Consider the following 22,182-nt stretch of genomic DNA (forward strand, 5'->3'; position numbering starts at 1 on the left):
TCCGGGCTTCGGCTAAGCCTACCTTGCATAATTGGTTAAACTTGGCCTGGTCGCTTTAACCCAGGTTATATATCACCGTCTTGAGGTTCACTTTATCTTAACATCTTTAATGCAGACTTAGGGAACCTCTCATGTTCACTTCAAAGCCCTGTCCCGAAAGCCTTCAAAGACTAAAACCTCTGGATTGCCCTCAGAATCAGAAGCCGGACTCTGGCTGAGTGTGGGAAAGTTTGTTAGGGAGCAACTGCCTTTATACTCCCAATTCTTTTGAAAATCCACTTCAGTGAAAAAAATGTCCAGAGAAGTACAGGATGGAAAAGAACTTTATTTATAAAAGGTGATCTGTGACAGAAGGGAACGCGTACGGTTACAAACTAAATGTGGCATTCTATCGCTAGCGGACAGTTCTCATTAACATCCAGTGGAACAGACAACAGGAATGAAACAGGCCAGCTCAGGTTGACTCACAGGCTATTTGTAGACATAGTGATGGCTCACATCAATTAAACATGTTTTCCTCTTTAAGGTTTTTTTTTTGGTGTTTTTCAGAGGATCTCATTCACAAAAAAATTATTTTACACCAAAAGCTTGAAATAAAAAAAGGAATATAGGAAAGATGGCTCGCTAACAAAAAATGACAATAGTACATTTCTTGATCACGCAAGTTGATCTGAGCACTTCATGAAGAAAGACGGCCAACGAATGGCAACACTGCCTTAGGAAAGAACAGAACGATTACCTTTTTTTTTCTAACGAAGAAACATCAAGCCTGCGTGTCGTGGTAAACACATCACGTGGGAATACAGAGGAAATGATTGGTTTTAAAAGGGGTCTCCCCCCGCCGTCTCCTCACTCACTTTGTAATTTGCCTCAACAGTAAATCAGAGCTCACTGCTGGGCCCTCTGACTTCAGCATGGAGTCGTCCTCTCCCAGCATTCCTGCGCTCATGAATCATTCTGATTCCTGGCTTCCACCAGGCATTTCCTCTACAAGTCTCTCCCTCTGAAAATTCAGCAAGGAGCCGAATGCTGCTCACGATCCCGGGCAGCCTTCAGTTTGGGCCACAGGAGAACAAGGAACACAGAATGTCATTCTAGAGCTTTCCAGATCTCATTCCAACCGTTAAAGGAATATTCCGGGTTCAATGCAAAGTTAAGTTAAGTTCAACAGATGTTAAGCTCAACAGAAATTGGTATTATATTGATTACAACAAAAATGCAAAAAATCAAAAGGGCCAACATGTTAAAATACACAGTTTATCCACAAGATGTAAACTATATGCATGTGAACATGATTTTAGTGTGAAAAATGTATTGTTTTCAAACCTTTTCTGTGTAAAATATATAACAACAGAACACCTAAAACCCAAAAAATGACCATTAAAATAAACTTTACAGCTCAAATAATATACACGTTTCGATAGAAGAATTACCATTTACATTAAATTATATTAAACTAAATCTTCAATAATAATAATAATAATTGGCCGCATTAACTCTTCTATTGTTTTTTTTTTAAGAAAATGAGTCATTTTTTTTTATTTTTTTATTTGTGGTAATCAAAATGATACCACAATTGATGTCAGTTATACATTACTTGTATTAAATCTGGAATATTCCTTTAAATTTGTTTTTGTGTGATTTTCACATTTACCGACTTTGTTCCCAGATGATCTGGAAGTCTTTCAGCCAAAAAAAACCTTTAAAAAAACCTTACTCTTACATAATGTAACATCTTTATAATAACATTCATATAAAGCAAAGTAAGATTTATAAGAAATCCATAGTGCCATGGGAAATCACAGATTTGTCCTAGAAGAGCTTTGAGTTTTTCAAAGGGTAGATAGAAAGTAGAAAGGATTCTTTAAATTATTATTTCAACAAACAATCAAAAACAGCTTCTTAGCATTCAAAAGACCAATTCTCGTCTTATTCAATTATATACAAAACATACAACGTACAATACACAGATCACTTCACAAGTTCACGAATGAGACCAGATCCGAAACTCCCAAAGCAGTGGCTCTGTGTCGTGTAAGCATGTCGCGTGTGTGTCAGCCTGTGCCTTCGTGTGCAAGTGTGAAGATGTGTCTCTCGATTCATATGATGGCCTGAATCACCATCCTCCCGTTAACCTGGTGAATGTAGGAGCTCCGCTTGTCAGCCAGGCTCTGAGTGACCATTGTCTCATCATCACTGGTATTGGGCTCCTCTTTGACACGGATGACCCCAGGGTGAGTGTCCAGTGGCTCCACGGGTGAACCAAAGCTGCGGTTGCTGTCAGGGCTGTACTTCCTGATGACGCCACCAGAGGGCGAGCTGTCCTCCTGCATGACGTGATCGTGAAAATCCTCTCCCTCTTCCTCCTCTGACTCCTGCAGGTGGACGTTCGGCTGACGAAGCTGCTCGATGGATTTCGATAGCATCTAAGGAAGAGAGCAACATGAATTATTGTTATTGGAGGTTCTGTCAATGAAGGACTACATAATAATTTCAGTCCATGAGTCCATGATTTACTGTCCCCATTCCAATTCAGGCAACACAAACAGTGTCATATAGCCTACCAGAATGGGAACTCACATGGGATAAAATAACAGCAAAATAGTGAGGAGCAATCTAAATCTTACATCACGTAAAATAGTCTTTGTGTCCAGGAATTAGTAACATAGGCATAACATCTAACATAACAAAACATCTTCTACTAAAGCTGGATGTAAAAATAAAAAAAATACATGTGCCCTATTTAGCACAGGTAAAACATTCAGTTATTATGCCAGGGAACTAATCCCTGATTTCACAGCATTCATGACCTTATTTCCCTCAGAAATCATTTACTAGCTACTGTTAAGGGCTACAGACCCTCCAAAGAGAGATTATTAAGTAAAAAAATGTCAGGGTGACACAACTGTCTGGATATCACAGTAATTATATATATATATATATATATATATATATATATATATATATATATATATATATATATATATATATATATATATATATATATATATATATATATATATATATATATATATATAAAATTACTGTGATATCCAGACAGTTGTGTCTGGGTGATAATGTCACAAAAATGTCAGGGTGATACAACTGTCTGGATATCACAGTAATATATATATTTCAAATAATATATGAAAAACATGTTTTTTTTCCCAAAATCAACAAGTCATGTGGTGTAACCAACATGTATAAATCATGTCAGGCAATCAATCAATCAATCAATCAATCAATCAATCAATCAATCAATCAATCAATCAATCAATCAATCATCAAAAAAACAGACATTAAATTAGTAAGCCTGGCTGAAAAATATTACCTTTTTGTGGCAAGGTAAATTTAGCTTAGGCTGTAAAATATCTGGTGGTCAATGGCCTCAAAAACTTAACCACATGTATGAGTTATTAATTCATGATATTTGTAAAATAAACAATTTACCTTCATAAACACATTTAAAAAACCTTCTTGAAAATTATTTTTCTTTTACACTAAAACAAAGATATATTTTTTAAATGACTCATTTCAATTAATTGCGAAATTCGATCAAATTGAATTGAATAATCCTTACACATTTTAATTGAATAACTAAACAATCCTTAATCAATTTGATGGAATTGAACGGGTGTTCTTGATCTAGAAAAAGACGTTATTAATAAAAAAAGTAAGTGAATTTGTTTGAGGTATGTTTCAAAAGCCAGAACATTAATGGGGGGTGAAACACTCAGTTTCAGTCAATCTCATGTCAATCTTGAGTACCTATAGAGTAGTGTTGCATCCTTCATATCTCCGAAAAGTCTTTAGTTTTATTATATTTATAAAAGAAATATGGGCTGTACCGAGTCTTTCCGGAAAAAACCTGGAGCGCCTGGAGGCGTATCGCGTGGGCGGAGCTAAATAATGACGAGAGCGCACAAAGCGATGACGTCCTCAAGCGTGGAGAAGAAAACGGCTATCGATCAGATTCAGCTAATACAGATATATGATCCAGAATCAGTTTCGGAGGCTGAAATAAATTGAACAGGAGAAACAGCAGCAGCAGGACATCCGTCTCTGTGGTATGTACTGTATTTAGTGGCCTGTCAACATTTGTGTGTGTTTACTCGCAGTTTATGAGGACATGATTCGGTTTATGGACTATTGTATGCGACTAAACCTTAGCAGTAGCAAGCAAAATGGCTTTGCACGTCAGACTAGTGTAACGTTATACATAGAACAACATTGGACTAACCGTTAGTGCATTGGAATGACGAAGCACGCTTTGTGAGAACGCTAGGTTTATGTTTGGGTGGTTTTACAATAAACAAACTGACACCTATAGTGGTCAGCTAAACAAATGTATTTAAACACACACCATTGATCGCATGCTCCATTGATAAATTAACTAACGTTATACACGATCGTGTTGTTAACTGATGTTTACTCACGCGACGACATTTGAAGCAGTTTTACTCACCGCCTGCTTCCAAAGTACGACAGTGAACCTTTATCGTCACCGCTCCATCAAAAACACACTTCTTTGGTAACTGTTGATTTCGTGCAGTCCTGTGACAGCAGTGACTGTGGAGATCCACTTTTGCGACACGATTAAAGCGTGATATTGTGCCGCTTGCCGTCATTTCTGCGTTTAAATCGGTTCAAATGCAGCGCTGCCTTCCCGGAAAGCTGTGCTGAAACGTTAAAGTCGCTTGACATCACCCATAGGAATAAAGTGGAGCGCGGAGGGACAGAAGTGTTGCACGGACGACTGGATCTGCACCTGAGAGCAGTGTTTATGGGCGTGCATTTCCTCTCTCGCTCTAGTGACGCGCGCGCACCTACCGGGAGAAGAGCCCGTACGTCCCACACAAGGACCTTCCGCTCTGTCGACGTAGCGGACCCATACTCGAAAAAAACTCTCCGAAACTTGTGAGAAAGCGGAAGGAGTATTTTTGACACAGAAATACTCCATCAAACGTCCAACATTAGTTTTTGAAACTTTGTCTATGTTTATATCCAAGTCTTTAACAGAGTAAAAAGCTCAGTATGCATGAAACAGCATTTCACCCCCCAACACCCCCCCCCCCCAAGCTATTGAACCTTTTTTGGGGTTATATCTGTAATTTGTTTTCATGAAAAAGATTTAAAAGTTTTCCAAATTCATGACAGCAGAATGATTTCTAAATAGGCCTACATATATTTCTAAGAACCTGTTTTAAACTATATTTCATAAAACAGCTGCACTCTGCTCGTGTTTGTATTTAAACATGATTTGCTACAGTTTCCCATAATTTAGACATAAAAAACGAATTACTTCGTAACTTTCAAACTACATTGACGCAACTATACCAGTCATTCGTGACTCAGACCAGATTTTTTTTGTTTTTGTACATGCCCCTGGTGAGGCCATAACAATAAATAGGCAAAACAAGTGCTCTCTGGGCACTTTTGATCTTCATGTCTGAAAATTGCATATGTAACCTTGAATTTCCCATAGCACTCTCAGCAATAATAAGGCAGATCAATCTGCAAGTTCCAGCTAACAATGGGGTCTTTCACAGCGCGAGCCTCCCGTGTCGCTAACCTTGCATGCGCGGCAGAATAATTGCACTTAAACGGATGGCCAGGTCACGGCTGCTGGTGCACAGAAACACAAATATTTCCACAAGGGAACAAAAGTATGTATTCTATCCACTTTGGTGCCCATTTGAACTCGTCCCTGTGCAATTTTGTGGTGTTAGCATGCAACTGATGCCTTAAGCTATGCTAATTCAAATGCCGCTTCTGAACCCAGTACAAGTTTTTCTCTCACATAATGGAGATGGGCTGTCCAACTTTAGTTCCCATGTGAGCTGAATGGTATTTCAAGGTAAATGTTTTTTATGATGACAATACAATCATTCAGCTTCCTCCTCATCTTCCCATGATAGCACAAAGGGCGTTTTTAGACCTTTAGATCATTTGCTTCACTCAGAGACTTAAAGGGCCCTATCATAAACCTGGCGCAATGCAACGCCAGGCGTGTGGGCCTGGTTAGTACTTAATGGGAGACCGTCTGGAAATACCAGGTGCTGTAAGCTTTTTGTTTTACTTCGATAGTGGCGATGCAAGTGCTTTTTGCTAGTTTCAACCCGACGCAGTTATCATTTTCACGTCCAGCCTCACATTGTTTAAATAGCAATTGCACTCGTGCCCATCTGTTCGCCCATGAAGACTTCGCTGGTCTGAAAATGAAGTGTGTTCAGGCGCATTGTTGACACGTCGCTATTTTGAGGCAAATTAAAACAACACTGATAGTATTTTTTGTGTTATTTAAAGGGCGCATATTATGAGCCTATAGGTGGGTGCACAACGCTTATTATACACACAGGGACACGAACACAAGTATTTTTAAATATTAAAAATAAAAGGATTCCTCTCTGGAGAAGCTTGAAAAAGAGTCTTTTCGCTTGCCATGGCGCAAACGCAACTGGCTTTTAAAGGGAATGGGAGATGAGACTCTGGTTTATTGCACATTACATCCAAAACACACCCATGACTCATTAAGAGACTAGGCACAATCCTTTTGGACCATGCGCCTGGCGCGTCAACCATTTTTTCTGTCATTAAACTAGCAAAAGTGGAGTCCACCTGCGCCATGCGCTTCAAACCATGCACTTAGATCGTTAAAACAGGGCCCTCTGTTCGCTTTCACAAGGCAACATTTCAAAGCGACCCAAAATGTGTTTATGCAAGTCACATGTGAGACCAACTGTCCTCTGATTGGTCAGAGTGCACCTGTTTATGTTCTGGGATTTATGTGAGTTTATGGGGGTTTTGTGGCTTTATTTTCATAAAAGTGTACATTCACACACTTTTATGAATGTACATAAGCCTTAATTCTCACAGTAACTGATAAATTATAGGAAAACAACTCCATTCAGCCATCTCGGGCTGATTGTTTTGTTCTGGATGCAAGTGCAATTGCCATGTTCATATATGCTTAAATGAACCGAACTAACGGAGAAAACATGCAAGGTTTCAAAAACAGATGTTCCAAACAAGCCAAAACCACTTAAAGGGGTGGTTCCAGGGTTTTTTTCTAGGCTTGGTTGTGTTTATGGGGAACATGTCTTAATATTTCTTTTTCTTTTTTTTTCACGGCATATTTTTCTTATATTTTACCTTTATTCCATACCACTGTCTCCACTGTCCTTTGAACGGCTCGTTTGCTTCCTGCTTCTATGAAGCCCATCCCTCCCAAAAACGCAATGGTCTTAGATTGGTTAGATGGCCAAATGTAGTTTCATGTATTTTTATTGGCTGAAATGTTGTCCGGAAACGCCACACCCCTTACCATGAGTCACATCTGCAGTGACTAGCAAGGGTTTATGATGTCACCAACCCGGGAAGAAGCTCGTTGTAGTCTGAACCGGCCGTTTTTTTAGGCAATAAACTGCCCTTACTAAAAAGACTACATTGCACTTTCAGTGCTGTAACTTTGCAGATACTGTTTATGCTCAAGCAGCAACATTACACACTAACTAAAGTTAAAAAAGCGAAATCACATGCAACCACCCCTTTAAAATCATTGCTGCACTGACAGTTGGTTAAATGATTGTACCTTGTTTATGTGGACCTGTTGCTGGTATTGTTTTTGCTTCTCCAGGAAGTTCTGATGTTGCTGCTGAATCACAAGTTGAGCTAGTGTGCTCTGGGGCAGCGGAGCCGACTGGGTGCGGTTCAAGGGACGGTGACGGGGCAGTTTGGGTCGGGTGCTGCACGGAGAGCTTTCCATCATGGCCAGCGGAGAGGGAGGATGCACAGGACTTTGACCTATGTAACAAAATGCATGTATCTGGTAAATATAAATATAAATAAAATTCAAGTTTTACCTCTCTGCCCTGATTTCATTTAAAAGAATAGTTCACCCAAAGTAAAAATGTGTTATTATTTACCCATCCTTGATCTCCTTTACATGTCCCTAGAGAAGTAGCGATGCTCAATTAGTGAATGAATCATTCTTTTGAGTTTCACAAAACTAATCTGAATTATTTGACCAAAAATATACTGTACTGAACGCTAGAACACACTAAATGACTTCTGCACAGATTTACAGTCTGTGCTCTGCAGAAATGATCGAATCCCTGTTTAATACTGCACAAAACTTCAGTAAACAGCTTGTTTTAATTTAATTCAAGTTATCAGTTATCATTATTGCATTCTAAGAAGAAAAGCCACGACAGAGTTTGTTGTGTTCAGAAAGACGTTAAAGTCTGGTAGTGTGTGATCCTCAGTGTGATCCTCTGATCTTTAATGTTTGATGCCTAGTGATCAAATCTTTTAAGATTTGCAAAATCATATAATGCATTCCAGGTTTCAGTCTTTATAAACTCCCAGACTTAGTGACCTGGTTGCAATGATTAGCAGTCTTTTCGTCACACAAAGAGATCGTATGACTTAAGAAGACTTTGAAGCCTTGTTGCTTTTTTAAAGCTTAAAAGATTCAGTCAACATTCATTTCATTAAAAAAAAGAAAGTCATATGGGTTTGGAACACCAGTTGGGTAAGCAGTTAACCCTTTAATGCATGAATGTTTCATTAATTATAATTCATGGATCATGGATCTCTAACTGCCACAATGGTATAAAACTGGTATATTAACTTATATTTTAATACAAAAAATACATACGAGTGAAATAAAGCATATTTTGTTAGCTATTGAAATTTGGAAATGTTCAATTTAAGCGCTGTCATCATCAGAGCTAATTTCCCCAGCATATTCAGCATCTGGCTCATATTCGCAATCTCAAATATATATTAAAAAAATATCTTCAAAATCAATATTCTGAACACTGACAGCTTCAACAAGTGACAGTGACAATAATATTTGATTGTGTACAGTACTTGTTCTTCAACAAATCACGGAGCCATTTCAAGTTTTGCTGATGATCCTTGTGTATTCTTTTGTTTTATGCCTGCGGTAACTATGAGTGAAACGTCATATTGTGTATCAGGAATAAAGTTGAGGAATAAAGGTGAGTTGCACTTATTGAGTCCTCAGCGATTCAGTGCAGAAATATACTTACACTATTATACACCTTGAGACGTTAGCGACCCTATACACTTTTTACAAAAAAAATGTATTTCTTCTTATATTGTTTATAATTAATAGGTTGAGAAATACTAACAAGGTATAACTTTGCAAAATGAATAAGGAAAATAGTAGTTAATGATGTCCCAGATCAAATACCCAAGGTATGCGTTTAAGGTTTAATGACACAATTATGATTTTTGGGTGAGCTATTCCTTTAAAAACTTTAGGCCACAAGCTGAAAGGTTACAGGTTCAAACCCCACAAGGGACAACCTTGAGCAACCAACGTTGTGCTGCTGATCAAGGCACTTAACCCCAAGTTGCTCCAGGGGGACTGTACCTGTAACTTAACATTGCCATGTGAAATATTGAACACGGCTCTGAAGTATTCTGTACGAATTTGTATATCAAAGTCTCCGATGTTCTCACCAGTCGAGAGGATCTTTTGGTGGCGAAGTTGTTCCTTCTGGAGAAGGTGCTGCAGGAGAGCTTGGTGGCTGCTGCTCACTTTGGTCTCCATCGCAACAGACAGGGGCACTGGACCCAGAAGTTGGGTGGGCAAACCCTGAATGACCGCGGATACCCCACCAGCATCAACATGCTTCTCCTGAAATCCTAAAGCAGCCTGACAGGTGATAGAGAAAGGATATTGTCATTTTTTTATCTTGGTTCTCCTGCAAAATTTTGAATGTACTGATTCAAACCTCAACATGTGCTCTGATAAACAAGGGATTATGTGGAAGGCTCTTGAATCATTCAGATCAAAAATGTTTCTTATAACATTAGCAAAATACAGACAAATGTATTCATGTTTATATCATTTTCTAGGTAAAGAGCAATAACATATTTAAGCTGAAGATTAAACATTATTCAGAGCTACACTTAATTATCCTGGTTTGGCTGGACTTTAAACAGCAGTAATGGATGAGGTGAATGGAGAGGGCTGGAGTGCAACTGACACCAGACACTTAAGCACAATATTTATCTAAGGCCTATAAAATCCCCCAAGGTCAAAGGCCAGCACCCTGAGGCTACACATATCATCCAGTCAGCCAGTGATGGCTAGTCTTTCAACAGTCAAAGCAATATGCAGCTGAGCCAAGGCCATAAACTACATTTCCCCTCATTTATCAGGGTAAACATCCACATAAAAATAATTAGAAGTTAATCAATTTGGTGACTCTTAAATCAGAGTTTAAAATTTGTGCATAAGTTTCATGGTTCTTTTGAATAGGTTTGATACCAGAATCCATTGTTTAACCTCAAGTGATATATATATATATATATATATCACTCATACGTAATACGTAACCATATCTTCACTAAATACACTCACCTAAAGGATTATTAGGAACACCATACTAATACTGTGTTTGACCCCCTTTCGCCTTCAGAACTGCATTAATACTACATGGCATTGATTCAACAAGGAGCTGAAAGCATTCTTTAGGAATGTTGGCCCATATTGATAGGATAGCATCTTGCAGTTGATGGAGATTTGTGGGATGCACATCCAGGGCACGAAGCTCCCGTTCCACCACATCCCAAAGATGCTCTATTGGGTTGAGATCTGGTGACTTTGGGGGCCATTTTAGTACAGTGAACTCATTGTCATGTTCAAGAAACCAATTTGAAATGATTCGAGCTTTGTGACATGGTGCATTATCCTGCTGGAAGTAGCCATCAGAGGAGGGGTACATGGTGGTCATAAAGGGATGGACATGGTCAGAAACAATGCTCAGGTAGGCGGTAGCATTTAAACAATGCCCAATTGGCACTAAAGTGCCTAAAGTTGGCCAAGAAAACATCCCCCACACCATTACACCATCAGCCTGCACAGTGGTAACAAGGCATGATGGATCCATGTTCTCATTCTGTTTATGCCAAATTCTGACTCTACCATCTGAATGTCTCAACAGAAATTTGAGACTCATTAGACCAGGCAACATTTTTCCAGTCTTCAACTGTCCAATTTTGGTGAGCTCGTGCAAATTGTAGCCTCCTTTTCCTATTTGTAGTGGAGATGAGGGGTACCCGGTGGGGTCTTCTGCTGTTGTAGCCCATCCGCCTCAAGGTTGTGCGTGTTGTGGCTTCGCATACCTTGGTTGTAACGAGTGGTTATTTCAGTCAAAGTTGCTCCTCTATCAGCTTGAATCAGTCGGCCCATTCTCCTCTGACCTCTGGCATCAACAAGGCATTTTTTGCCAACAGGACTGCCGCATACTGGATGTTTTTCCCTTTTCACACCATTCTTTGTAAACCCTAGAAATGGTTGTGCGTGAAAATCCCAGTAACTGAGCAGATTGTGAAATATTTAGACTGGCCCGTCTGGCACCAACAACCATGTCACGCTCAAAATTGCTTAAATCACCTTTCTTTCCCATTCTGATATTCAGTTTGAAGTTCAGGAGATTGTCTTGACCAGCACCACACCTCTAAATGCATTGAATCAACTGCCATGTGATTGGTTGATTAGATAATTGCATTAATGAGAAACTGAACAGGTGTTCCTAATAATCCTTTAGGTGAGTACACATATATGCACACATGCACTACTGCCATACTTACTGCAGTCTAATTCAATGTGACAGACTTCATTGTGTCATGCTGTTCGTGCGGAAAATCTAGACTTAGTGTGAACAGGCCTTAACGAGGGATGTTATGAAATCTTAATAGATTAAATGAACTAATTAAATAATTGATGATCTTTACAACGGAACTGAATCAACTGACTTCAGCTGAACTGCCCGATTTTCCTGTTATTACTGTTAAGCTGCTTTAAAACAATGTGTATTGAATAAAGCGCTTTATAAATAAAGGTGACTTGACTTACACTGATGGGAGATGAGGCAGCTGGGAGACCCAAGGAGATGTTGGGCAGCGATGGAGACGTATAGAGATTTAACATAGACATTGAGCTTTCAGGCCCCAATAACCTCGACTGTGATGGCCACCGCTGTGATGGAAAAAGAGAGAGGGATGGAGGAAGGGGAGAGAGAAAAAGAGATATTTTGAAATCCCACTATGGACCATTGGAAAGAGCAACAGTAACAGAACAATAAACTTTAATGTACTAAAACGAATGACGGTTTTGTTCCTGCCACAGAGGAGCTGTATGAGCTCAACCTGAAGGACGTAAAACCAAGGCAACAGAGAAACCCACAAGCGCAGAATCGTATCCCAGTCGCTATCATTTCACAAAGTGCATCAGAGAAAAAAAACGGATCAGTTTTCGACTGTACTTCCTCCACCCAGTGGTGCGGCTCATCAGCATGTGGCAGAGAGGCTGTACTGTTTACCCTCTTATCCCTCCTGCCTATTCACTGACCTGTATGTGGATATCCGGCCTTATTTGACCCAGGGGACCAGTTCCCTCTGAAAGAAGATACCCAATGTAACGGATCACAAACACAGCTCGCTTTCGAAAACTGGCGCGCTGTCCGCGGGTAGCTCCTCGACCCAGCGGTCCGATCCATGAGACGTAAAGCTTATGTCAATACAATAGCGATCGGGCGTGTTTGTGTTGTTAGTGTGTCTTTGGCTACCAGCGGCTGGTGGATCAATTAAGCTCAACCACCCACCACCTCGACCCTGGATCACAGCGCAATAAGCATTCCTTGTCGGCTATTGCATTGGAGGTCCATGGGAGTGTAAACAGTGGTGTTGAAGAATAACACAGCTGCTAAGCTGAGGCTTCACAGAGACATGTCACATTTGCCCAGAATACACCTCTTTGTGAGCAAAGTCCACAGGGACCTCGAGGAACCGAGCCGTGAAGCCACCAGGAAGTGAGTCAGAGGGAGCTAATAAACATCGGTGAAAAGCAAAGGCCCTCCATATTCCTAAAGGAATATTTTGGGTTCAATACGCTCAATCGGCAGTAGAGAGTTGGAGAAATAAATAAAATACAATAAATGAATAAAAGTTTGTGGGGCTGTACAATTTGTCTAAAAATTCTGTGAATATAAACCAATATGACTGATTATGCATGTTTATGGAGTGTCCATTTACAACAAGTGCAAATAGCCGGCCTTTCTGACAGAGGCTATTTACGCAAACTCCGCCCACTAACGTCTGATTGGGCCAGACAAAATTACAGAAGGCACTGGATTGTCAACAGTAGCAATAGTGTAGGGGTAAGGCAAACTTTGCAAATCAAGAGAATCCATCATGCTCTTCTCCCTTTTCCCATCACATATCAAATCGGAAAGGCATGTATTTTCAATAAAAAATAAAGCTACACTGTGTGATATTTTCCCCCATCTAAGGGTGTAAAGGTATATGACCATTCAGCAAATATTAGTTTCTGTTCCTCTCAATTCTGATTTCGTTTTAACTCCTACGGTGACCGATTTAGTCCAAAATTAACATGGCAATCCCCCTCTTTACATTCGACACGGTGCCATCGAGTGTTAAAACGCGAAAGGTGAAGCTTGAATTTACGGGTATGTCCCTCTTTGGCTAATGTACTTTCAAGATGGAGGGGCAACATGGCGACCAGCATTTCGAACCCCTCACCCGTATGTATTTTCAATGGCATATTATAAACTTACGAGAATAATAAATATAAAATAAAATGTTCACTGGTTAGGGGAAGGTGCAGGGAGGTCTTTATTGTCCCAACAAGGTGGCATCCATTTAATAATTTTAATAAATGTAATAATTTACGCTGTTATTATTGCATACCGTTTAATGGACAAAAACACGGTTGTGCAAATAGTATCTGACACTATTTATAATTATAAATAGCATCTAACTATTTTCACTTATTGCAAAGAAAATTCTGCTATTTTACAGTGTAAATAGAATCTAATTGCTGAAATAAAAAATATTACCAATTGTAAATGTTGTAATCTGCTGACATGTAAAAGAACAGTGTTATATATTCCAGTGCATATATTTAGTTAAATTGCAGCCAATATAAAATATGAAGTATATAAAAGCACATTACAAAGAAAAAATGTATCTTTTTTCATACTAGAAATCATGTTAAGATATATATTTTTTACATATTGTGCTTATACTTTTGAGACAGTTATAGTGTCCCTTGCCACTTCCATTGTAAATGCCTCAATGTAAACCAGAATTTAGCTTTTTTTTTTAAGAAATGGATGGTCAAAATTCATTTTGTGGGGATTAACATTATGAACAACAGTGCTGTTCGATTAAGCTTAACTTGTACTAAACCTGGTATATTCCTTTAATATGCACACTATATTGAAGGAGTAAATGTCCATAGGTGAGCCCTGAACGGAACTTTGTTTCAAGCAGTATCTGATCTATTCTTTCTTGCCCTCAGTTTTACGAGAGCCGCAGGCAAAGAAAACCACATAGCTATGCCAATAAATGTTAGTGGTATAGAGCAGGAGTTTGTGGGAGGAAGTGAACTGACTCTTTATTGTCCGTGCTGGGAGCCGTTTTCATTGGACTGCGACGGACAAGCAGGTCACATGCTGTAGAGACAGAGTTCTGTTTTCATAGCTGCACAAGGACAGGCTGGGTTTGTGTCAAGGAAAGTTATGGGTGCGGCCTGGTGGCCATCAACTTCTCTTTTAGTCATACAGGTTTTAATCTTTCAGGGAAGCTTTGATGAAACTGATGTGAGAAGGCTAAACTTTTAATAGACTTTCGTACCTACAATAAAACATGTTTAATGGAAGTACCTCAGTGCGTGTGGTGACTGGTAGTGAGGAGGGTCCGTTTTCAGCCCCCAAGGCACTGCAGGCCCCGTTGGGTGAACTGGGCCCTGATCCTGGTGCACTGTTGCTGGCTGTGGATTCTGTTGATGATTAAATTAAACAGACATAAGTGTATACATCATTGACATTATCATATAAAAACTGTACAGATCTATAGATAAACAACAGTTTTCAACTAAGTATATTTAAAGGATTAGTTCACCCAAAAATGAAATTTATATCATTAATGGGTGGTTCCACACACTTAAGACCTCCGTTCATCTTCGGAACACAGTTTAAGATATTTTATATTTAGTCCGAGAGCTTTTCTGTTACTTCATGAAAGTGAATGCACACTATACTGTCCATGTCCAAAAAGGTAATATAAAAAACATCATCAAAGTAGTCCATCTGTGACATCAGTTAGTTCATTAGAATCTCTTGAAGCATCGAAAATACATTTTGGTCCAAAAATCACAAAAGCTACGACTTTATTCTGCATTGACTTCTCTTCCTGGTTTGTATTCAATCCTTAAATAAAGATTCTAACAGTTATGAATCAGCGTAATGATTCATTGTTCGGATCGCCAATGTCACATGATTTCAGCAGTTTGGCAGTTTGTCACGCGATCCGGATCATGAAACAATCCGCTGATTCAAAACCGTTTGAATTTGAACCATTTGTGATTTTTGGACCAAAATGGAGTTGATCAGTCTATGGCACTGCTCAGGTGTAATGAGAGCCCAGGTTGCTCTGATAGTGGCCTTCAGCTCTTCTGCATTGTTGGGTCTGGCATATCGCATCTTCCTCTTCACAATACCCAGCAGATTTTCTATGGGGTTAAGGTCAGGCGAGTTTGCTGGCCAACTAAGAACAGGGATACCATGGTCCTTAAACCAGATACTAGTTGCTTTGGCACTGTGTGCAGGTGCCAAGTCTTGTTGGAAAATTAAATTTGTATCTCCATAAAGTTGGTCAGCAGCAGGAAACATGAATTGCTCTAAAAACTTTCTGGTACGCTGAATTGCTCTAAAACTCTCCATGCCACGCCGCATTGCTGAAGTAATTCAGGCAAAAGGTGCCCCAACTAAGTATCGAGTGCTGTACATGCTCATACTTTTCATGTTCATACTTTTCAGTTGGCCAAGATTTCTAAAAATCCTTTCTTTGTATTGGTCTTAAGTAATATTATAATAATATAATAATATAATACTGAATTTGAGATTTTCCTTAGTTGTCATTTATGATCACCAAAATTAAAATAAATAAACATTTGAAATACCGGTATATCAGTATGTGTGTAATGAATTAATATAATATGCAAGATTCACTTTTTGAATGGAATTAGTGATATATATATATATAAAATAATAGATAAATTAAATTAATAGATTCAGACAACAACAAAAAATGCATGTCATGTCATTGATCCATCGCTCTGTGTATTTTATGAGATACTGCTTGGCATCTGGTGAACAGCAATAGGATGATGTAAGATTTGGCATACATAAGATTTGCTGGATGACAATCTTGCCACTGTGTTTTTTCAAAACCAACCACGAACTGCTGCCACTGATACATTATAAATATACATAAGCGACTGAAACACCATGGAAAAAATCCTTCAACCGGGCCAAGGCTCAAAACCACATTGGATGGCACTCTGGATTACACCTGCCAGAGCGGCTGTTACATAATAACATCAGCACACTGAGCTTTACAGACAGCCGATGGAGAGAAACTGACAGTGGACTGCCAACCAGTAGGATGTCTTATTGTTTATGCCCCAGGTATATTTTCTAACGTGAGATGCATTATGGGATGGCACTCCTACCCAGAAGCTCCAGGGCTCTCTTTTTGAAGGGTGTCATGATGCTTCCCTCCTTCCTCCTGAGGAGCGGGCTGCTCCTCCTCTCTGCAACCTTCTGCTTTAACCTGGACCGCACCTTTAGATTGGGCTCTGAGACTGAAGAGAAAACATAGGGACACATTTAAATCATACATTCTGAATCAAATTTTTTTCAGCCAAGTGTTGTTAGGGAAATGTTTTGATGTGTTTGTAGATATGCCTGTTAGTAAGCAGGAGAGGGGAATCCACTGTATTGCGTAGTATCATTCCTGTAGTGTGATGCAATCAGTCTGTGATTAGATCTGCGGGCATTTTCGTCTGTTTTCAAGGATCAGAGTTCACTCATCATTTGAAAAAAATTAGGCTGAGTAGCACAAAGGTTTGACATAAACTTACAAAAACAAAACCCTACAAAAACAATTTATGTTCAGAAAAAAATTGTTGTCATGATGTAATGTTGAACATTGAATTGAATAATTTATTTAAATAATGGACCATTTAGAAGTCATGTGATTCGTCTTCATAAATAAAATAAAAAAATCTTCAATTTAAGTTTAAGATTTATACAAAATGTTTTATTAAGCTCTATTTTTTTTCCTCATTTTAAATTCTTAATTCATAAGGATTATTCATCTCAATTTGATGGAATTGTACTATTAATTGAAAACTATTAATTCCACAAAAAGATTGAAAATAAATGAAATCAATAATAACAATGTGACACTATATTTCTCTATATTTTAATCAAATAAATGTATTAATGCAATTATTATTACATTAATATCCAGGATTTTAATAATATTAAAATGTTATAAATGTTCACAGCAGATCGGATATATTTTATTAAGTCAATTTTACATGCAGCTATTTTTTGTTGAGTTTATTTATAGTGAGTTTCTGTACAGTAGTAATTCAATTAATAGACAAATTCGCCAGATGTTTTGGTGAGTGAAAGTAACATGCCTTCTATGCAAATGCAAAACGTATAAAATATAGACAATAACTACAATAACAATAACAATAACAATATATATATATATATATATATATATATATATATATATATATATATATATATATATATATATATATATATATATATATATATATATATATATATATATATATATATATACACACACACACACACATACACACAACATTATATTCTAATGACACCCTGTGGAGTATTTTGCAATTATTTAAATACTGTTGAATTATCGAGAAGTGTCTGTTCTGCATGACTGTAATGCACAGGCAAGTGTTTCTAAACAACTCCCTGATGAGAAGTGAGTGAGTAAGTCAGCCACCCACCCACAGTCAGTGCCTCCCTTTGGGAAACACCCACATCACAACTAGAAGCCAAAAATACTGAAATCTGGTCTCATTATGAGTGCTGTTTTATTTTTTCCCTCCATCAGTTCCCCATTGTGCAGTAGTAACACCACCACCTAGTGAGCAAACTATTACGTTATTTAGAGGTTCTTGACTTGTCTTGCTCCACAAACCATTATATATATCTGTAAGCCCTAATGCTCAAAATACTTAATTGTTTGAGTAGAATAAACTGAAATTAAACAAATTAGTTTAGTTAAATGAAATCATATGAGTATTTAGAACTTTCTTTTTCTTTTGAGTTGAGTTGACTATACATATTATACTTCCACATATTATACTTATACAATTCCACTTAGCGAATGATACATTTACATTTTTGACTTCTGAAAACTTAGGGTTTACAGTGAAGTAAATAACTCATTTGATTTGCAAGAACTCAAAATAAAAAGCTAAAATATTAACTAAATATTTTATGTTAATTGCTATGAAAATGTATGAGTTAGCTAACTCAGTACTTTAAGTTAGGAGTGATTAACATGCTTGAGTTCTACCAACTTAAAACTTGATAGTTCTGCTTGTTCGCCACTATGTCATCCGGCCCTCTAGATAAAATTTTATAATCATGATTTATTTTAGAGAACTATTGTTGCCATACTAAAAAGACAGTTGACCAAATGGAAATGGCCATACAGGATGACTTGGTGTGAGTAAGTGGGAGTCATAGGAAGACACAGCTGTAAATTGTAATCTCACGGGAAAGAACTGGACCGCAGGCTGGGCTGCTATTTCAGGCCTCTTCAGAAGCAGAGGCAAGACTGTCTGCTCCCATCTAGCAGTGCACTAATGGGATGTAAATCCCGCTAGCGGAGTGGGCTGAGAGCGAACTGCAGGGAGCCCTCTCCAATCCGCCTTGCACCCCACACTGTCCTGATTGCCTTCTATTTTTACTCTGCGCTACAGCCTGTCACCACGGGAACGCTACCCTATTGCTGTGGAGGTGGAGGAGCGATTGTTGGCGGGTTTAGTAGGAGGCTCTGATCGTGATGCGATGGGAGAACACATTACTTTGCTCCACAGCTTCGCTAAAAAACAGTGGTCATCACTCTGTCGGAGTGACAGGCCCGACACCTGCTTGATTTTTCCCCACGCTGACATACGGCCTAGAACCAGAGGCCAAGCCAAACAGGAATATGTATGAGGCAATGACTTAACAGGCCCATAAATCAATCATATTATTACATTTGAAAGCAGCGCTGGATGGTATACACTGCTGAGTTCGATTTATTGTGTTGTCTTAACTCAAAGATGAAGTTCCCTGCAAAGTTGTGTGGCTCAGCATGTGTCTGAAAAGATGTACATGTATGTGTAAAGTAACAAAAAAAGATAATCTCTACTAAGATGTGATAACCAGGGTCAATAATTAACACTCATCAAGTGCAAACATGAGTAAAAATGGCTAAAAATATTTAAAAACAAAGTTACTTGTTGTTAGTTATGATAACTTTATAGTTAAAATCAATGTTCCGAGATGGAAGTTAGTTAATTCAAATTAAACCATGAAAAAATGTGGTAAAAGTTGTAGTTAAATAACTAAACTAAATAAACTAAAAATAAAAAAATAAATGATATGCAGACATATAAAAAAGTGATTAAAATGAAAGTGATTTAAAATATTAACAAAAAATACTATATTTCATTGATACTGAAATAACACTTGTGAGAGAAAAATCTCAAACACTTCCTAAACAGTCAACTAAAGAACATTGGTAACACTTAAGCGTTTATGTATAATGCATTATAAAAGTAATTTTAATGCATTAATTATGCCTTGTAATGCGCTGTATAATGCATTGTGTGGTCTCATAATTAACAGTAACCACAGTTATAATATATCATACTTACAGTAACTTTAAACACCTTTAGAAAGTATAGTGCATTAAAACAAATGACGAACAACCAATTTCAAAATCTGCAAATAGTATTATGCAATGCATTTTAACTTTGGTTACAATTATTTATGAAAAGATAATGCATATTATGAATACCTTAATAATGCATTATACAAAAGGCTTTAGCAAAACATTTTGCAACTTGTGTGCCTTGTACACATCGGATGAATGTCTGAACTGAACTTTAGAACATCTTGTGGCGACAGATTGAATATTTAAGTCACCAACATCACAATATGAGGAACAATCTGTCTTATATTGCAAGGTGCAGTTTTATCAAGAAATGGAAATCAGCTCATATGATGCTGAGGAGGGAGTTAGGACAATTCTAAAGGCCCACACACTTTTGGGAGATCGGTTTTATTAGTGTTAATAGTGCTAGTAGTAATGTAATAGAAATTATAAATGTATAATCTACCAAAAAGTAAAACCGAAAAGAGAGGTTACAGAGGGCAGAGAGAAAGAGAGCGATATGTTTATTCGCAGAGCTTCCGTTGCTGTAATGTTAGTGCTAGTTGCATAGCCAACCACAACTTGATAGTCTATTCAATAGGTTATGTTTTTCACCACTGAAAATGACAAGAATGTCATTTTGGCTTTTGTAAATGTGACTTAGCAAAGCTTTTAACATCAAATAATCTACAAAAAAGTAGGCCCATAGGGTTTCTGTTGATAGATGTATTTCAGTCTTTTCTCAGTCCGTATTTTCAGCCTCATATCAGTCTGTGCGTCAAGTATTCACTGTTTTAGTTCATTTTTGTGCACGCAAGCCAGAAAAAATGTTAAAGGAGACAGCGCATCCTGTTGTTTTCTTTAGTTTTCAAAGGCATGACATTTTGTAGTCCTTTTTAATGTACCCAAATACAAAAGACACTTTATCATTTTGAAAGATGTACTCTTCTGTATGACCATAAATAACAGAGTACTAAGTTGTAAAAATCCAGGTGATCGCCCCGGCACCTCGCGCGCATAATATGTTGGTTTTAGCACTGACAATTTGACATTGCAGCCTGTTCATTATCAAAATAAAAATACAGTCACACAAACATATAAAAAGTTCTGCAGGCTTTCTGTTCACAGCTGTTGAGGATTAATTCCAGCGTGCCGCTTCAGTTAGGCCTGTAGCTAAACTAAACTGTTACTAAAAGTTTTAATCAAGCGACAGAAACAATCAGTTTGCAAAGACTGTATCAACCAAAGCTCATCTTTGGGAAGGGAAATATGCAGGTCAGGAGGTAGGATAAGGTGACTGAGAGAAATAGAGAAGGTGATGGAGATGAAAAGCAGGTATTGCGCTATTTAACACAGAACAGATATACATCAAATATCATTAGATTGCAGACAAAGATTTTGGATTGCTAGGTTGGCTTGTAGGCTATACTTGGTGCGATAGGGGGGCCTACAATTTTCATAGGGCCCAAAAATACTAGCGGCGCCACTGGCTGTGTGTACTCTACCATATGTCAGAAACATGCAAAACATAGTTTTATGACTGATTTTCACAATTCACACTAATTTCACACTTTTTTTAGGGGTACACAATGTAATTAGGGGGCCCTATATCAGATAATATCTCAGATTTATTTTTAATTATTATTATCAGCATTCTCTGTATAAATATTAGCTGATATTATCCCAGTAGATCAGCAGTATCTGAAATAAGACAGCTGGCACCAACAACCATGCCATGTTTGAAATCACTTAAATCCCTTTTCGCCCCCATTCTGATGCTCAGTTTGAACTTCAGCAGATCTTATTCACTATGTCTACATGCCTAAATGCATCGAGTTGCTGCTATGTGATTGGCTGATTAGATATTTGTGTTAACGAGCAGTTAAACAGGTGTACCTAATAAAGTGGCCGGTGGGCATATATAAAGATATTATTTAAAATTTTGCTCCATTGCTTTTCCTTAAAAGAAGATCAGAGTGAGACCTCGTAAAGGAAACCCATCTCTGCATACACCTTGTTCTGTCTACGGCGTCTCTGATACATTTTTTCTCTAATTAGTAAAAATAAAAACACCTGTTTACCCAGGGGATGAGGGTTATGTGACGCAACTACACTGCCCTTGCAAACCATATTACTTCATCATTGTGTCTTCTTGCATTTTGTTTTTTTTTCCCCTACCATATCCCTCCATCTCCAATAATGGCGTGACATAATAAAGCAGGCCTGGTCAGACGGCCCAAAATATCCACCATTTAAGACACACAAACTCAAATCCCTCTCATCTCAGCTGCACCTGCTCTACATGTTTGGTATGTGGGTCAAAACTAAGAAGGAGTTTTTTTTCCCATCTTC

At 38.1% G+C, this 22,182-nt stretch overlaps 1 protein-coding gene across 2 annotated transcripts in view; it reads right to left on the reverse strand.

Moving 5' to 3' along the window:
- Window positions 1–305: 305 nt before the first annotated feature.
- hdac9b (histone deacetylase 9b) overlaps window positions 306–22,182 on the reverse strand; it is a 112,694-nt gene continuing 90,817 nt past the window's right edge. For both annotated transcript variants that reach the window (XM_067449059.1, XM_067449060.1), the window contains 6 exons: window positions 16,577–16,708; window positions 14,727–14,842; window positions 11,897–12,019; window positions 9,493–9,688; window positions 7,592–7,803; window positions 306–2,426 (listed from right to left, as the gene is read on the reverse strand). In XM_067449059.1, the coding sequence (XP_067305160.1) occupies window positions 2,100–2,426; window positions 7,592–7,803; window positions 9,493–9,688; window positions 11,897–12,019; window positions 14,727–14,842; window positions 16,577–16,708 (1,106 nt within the window). In that variant the 3' untranslated portion in view covers window positions 306–2,099. The remainder of the gene's footprint in view (window positions 2,427–7,591; window positions 7,804–9,492; window positions 9,689–11,896; window positions 12,020–14,726; window positions 14,843–16,576; window positions 16,709–22,182) is intronic.

The sequence above is a fragment of the Pseudorasbora parva genome, chromosome 7, assembly GCF_024679245.1.
Source record: "Pseudorasbora parva isolate DD20220531a chromosome 7, ASM2467924v1, whole genome shotgun sequence".
Classification (NCBI taxonomy): domain Eukaryota; kingdom Metazoa; phylum Chordata; class Actinopteri; order Cypriniformes; family Gobionidae; genus Pseudorasbora; species Pseudorasbora parva.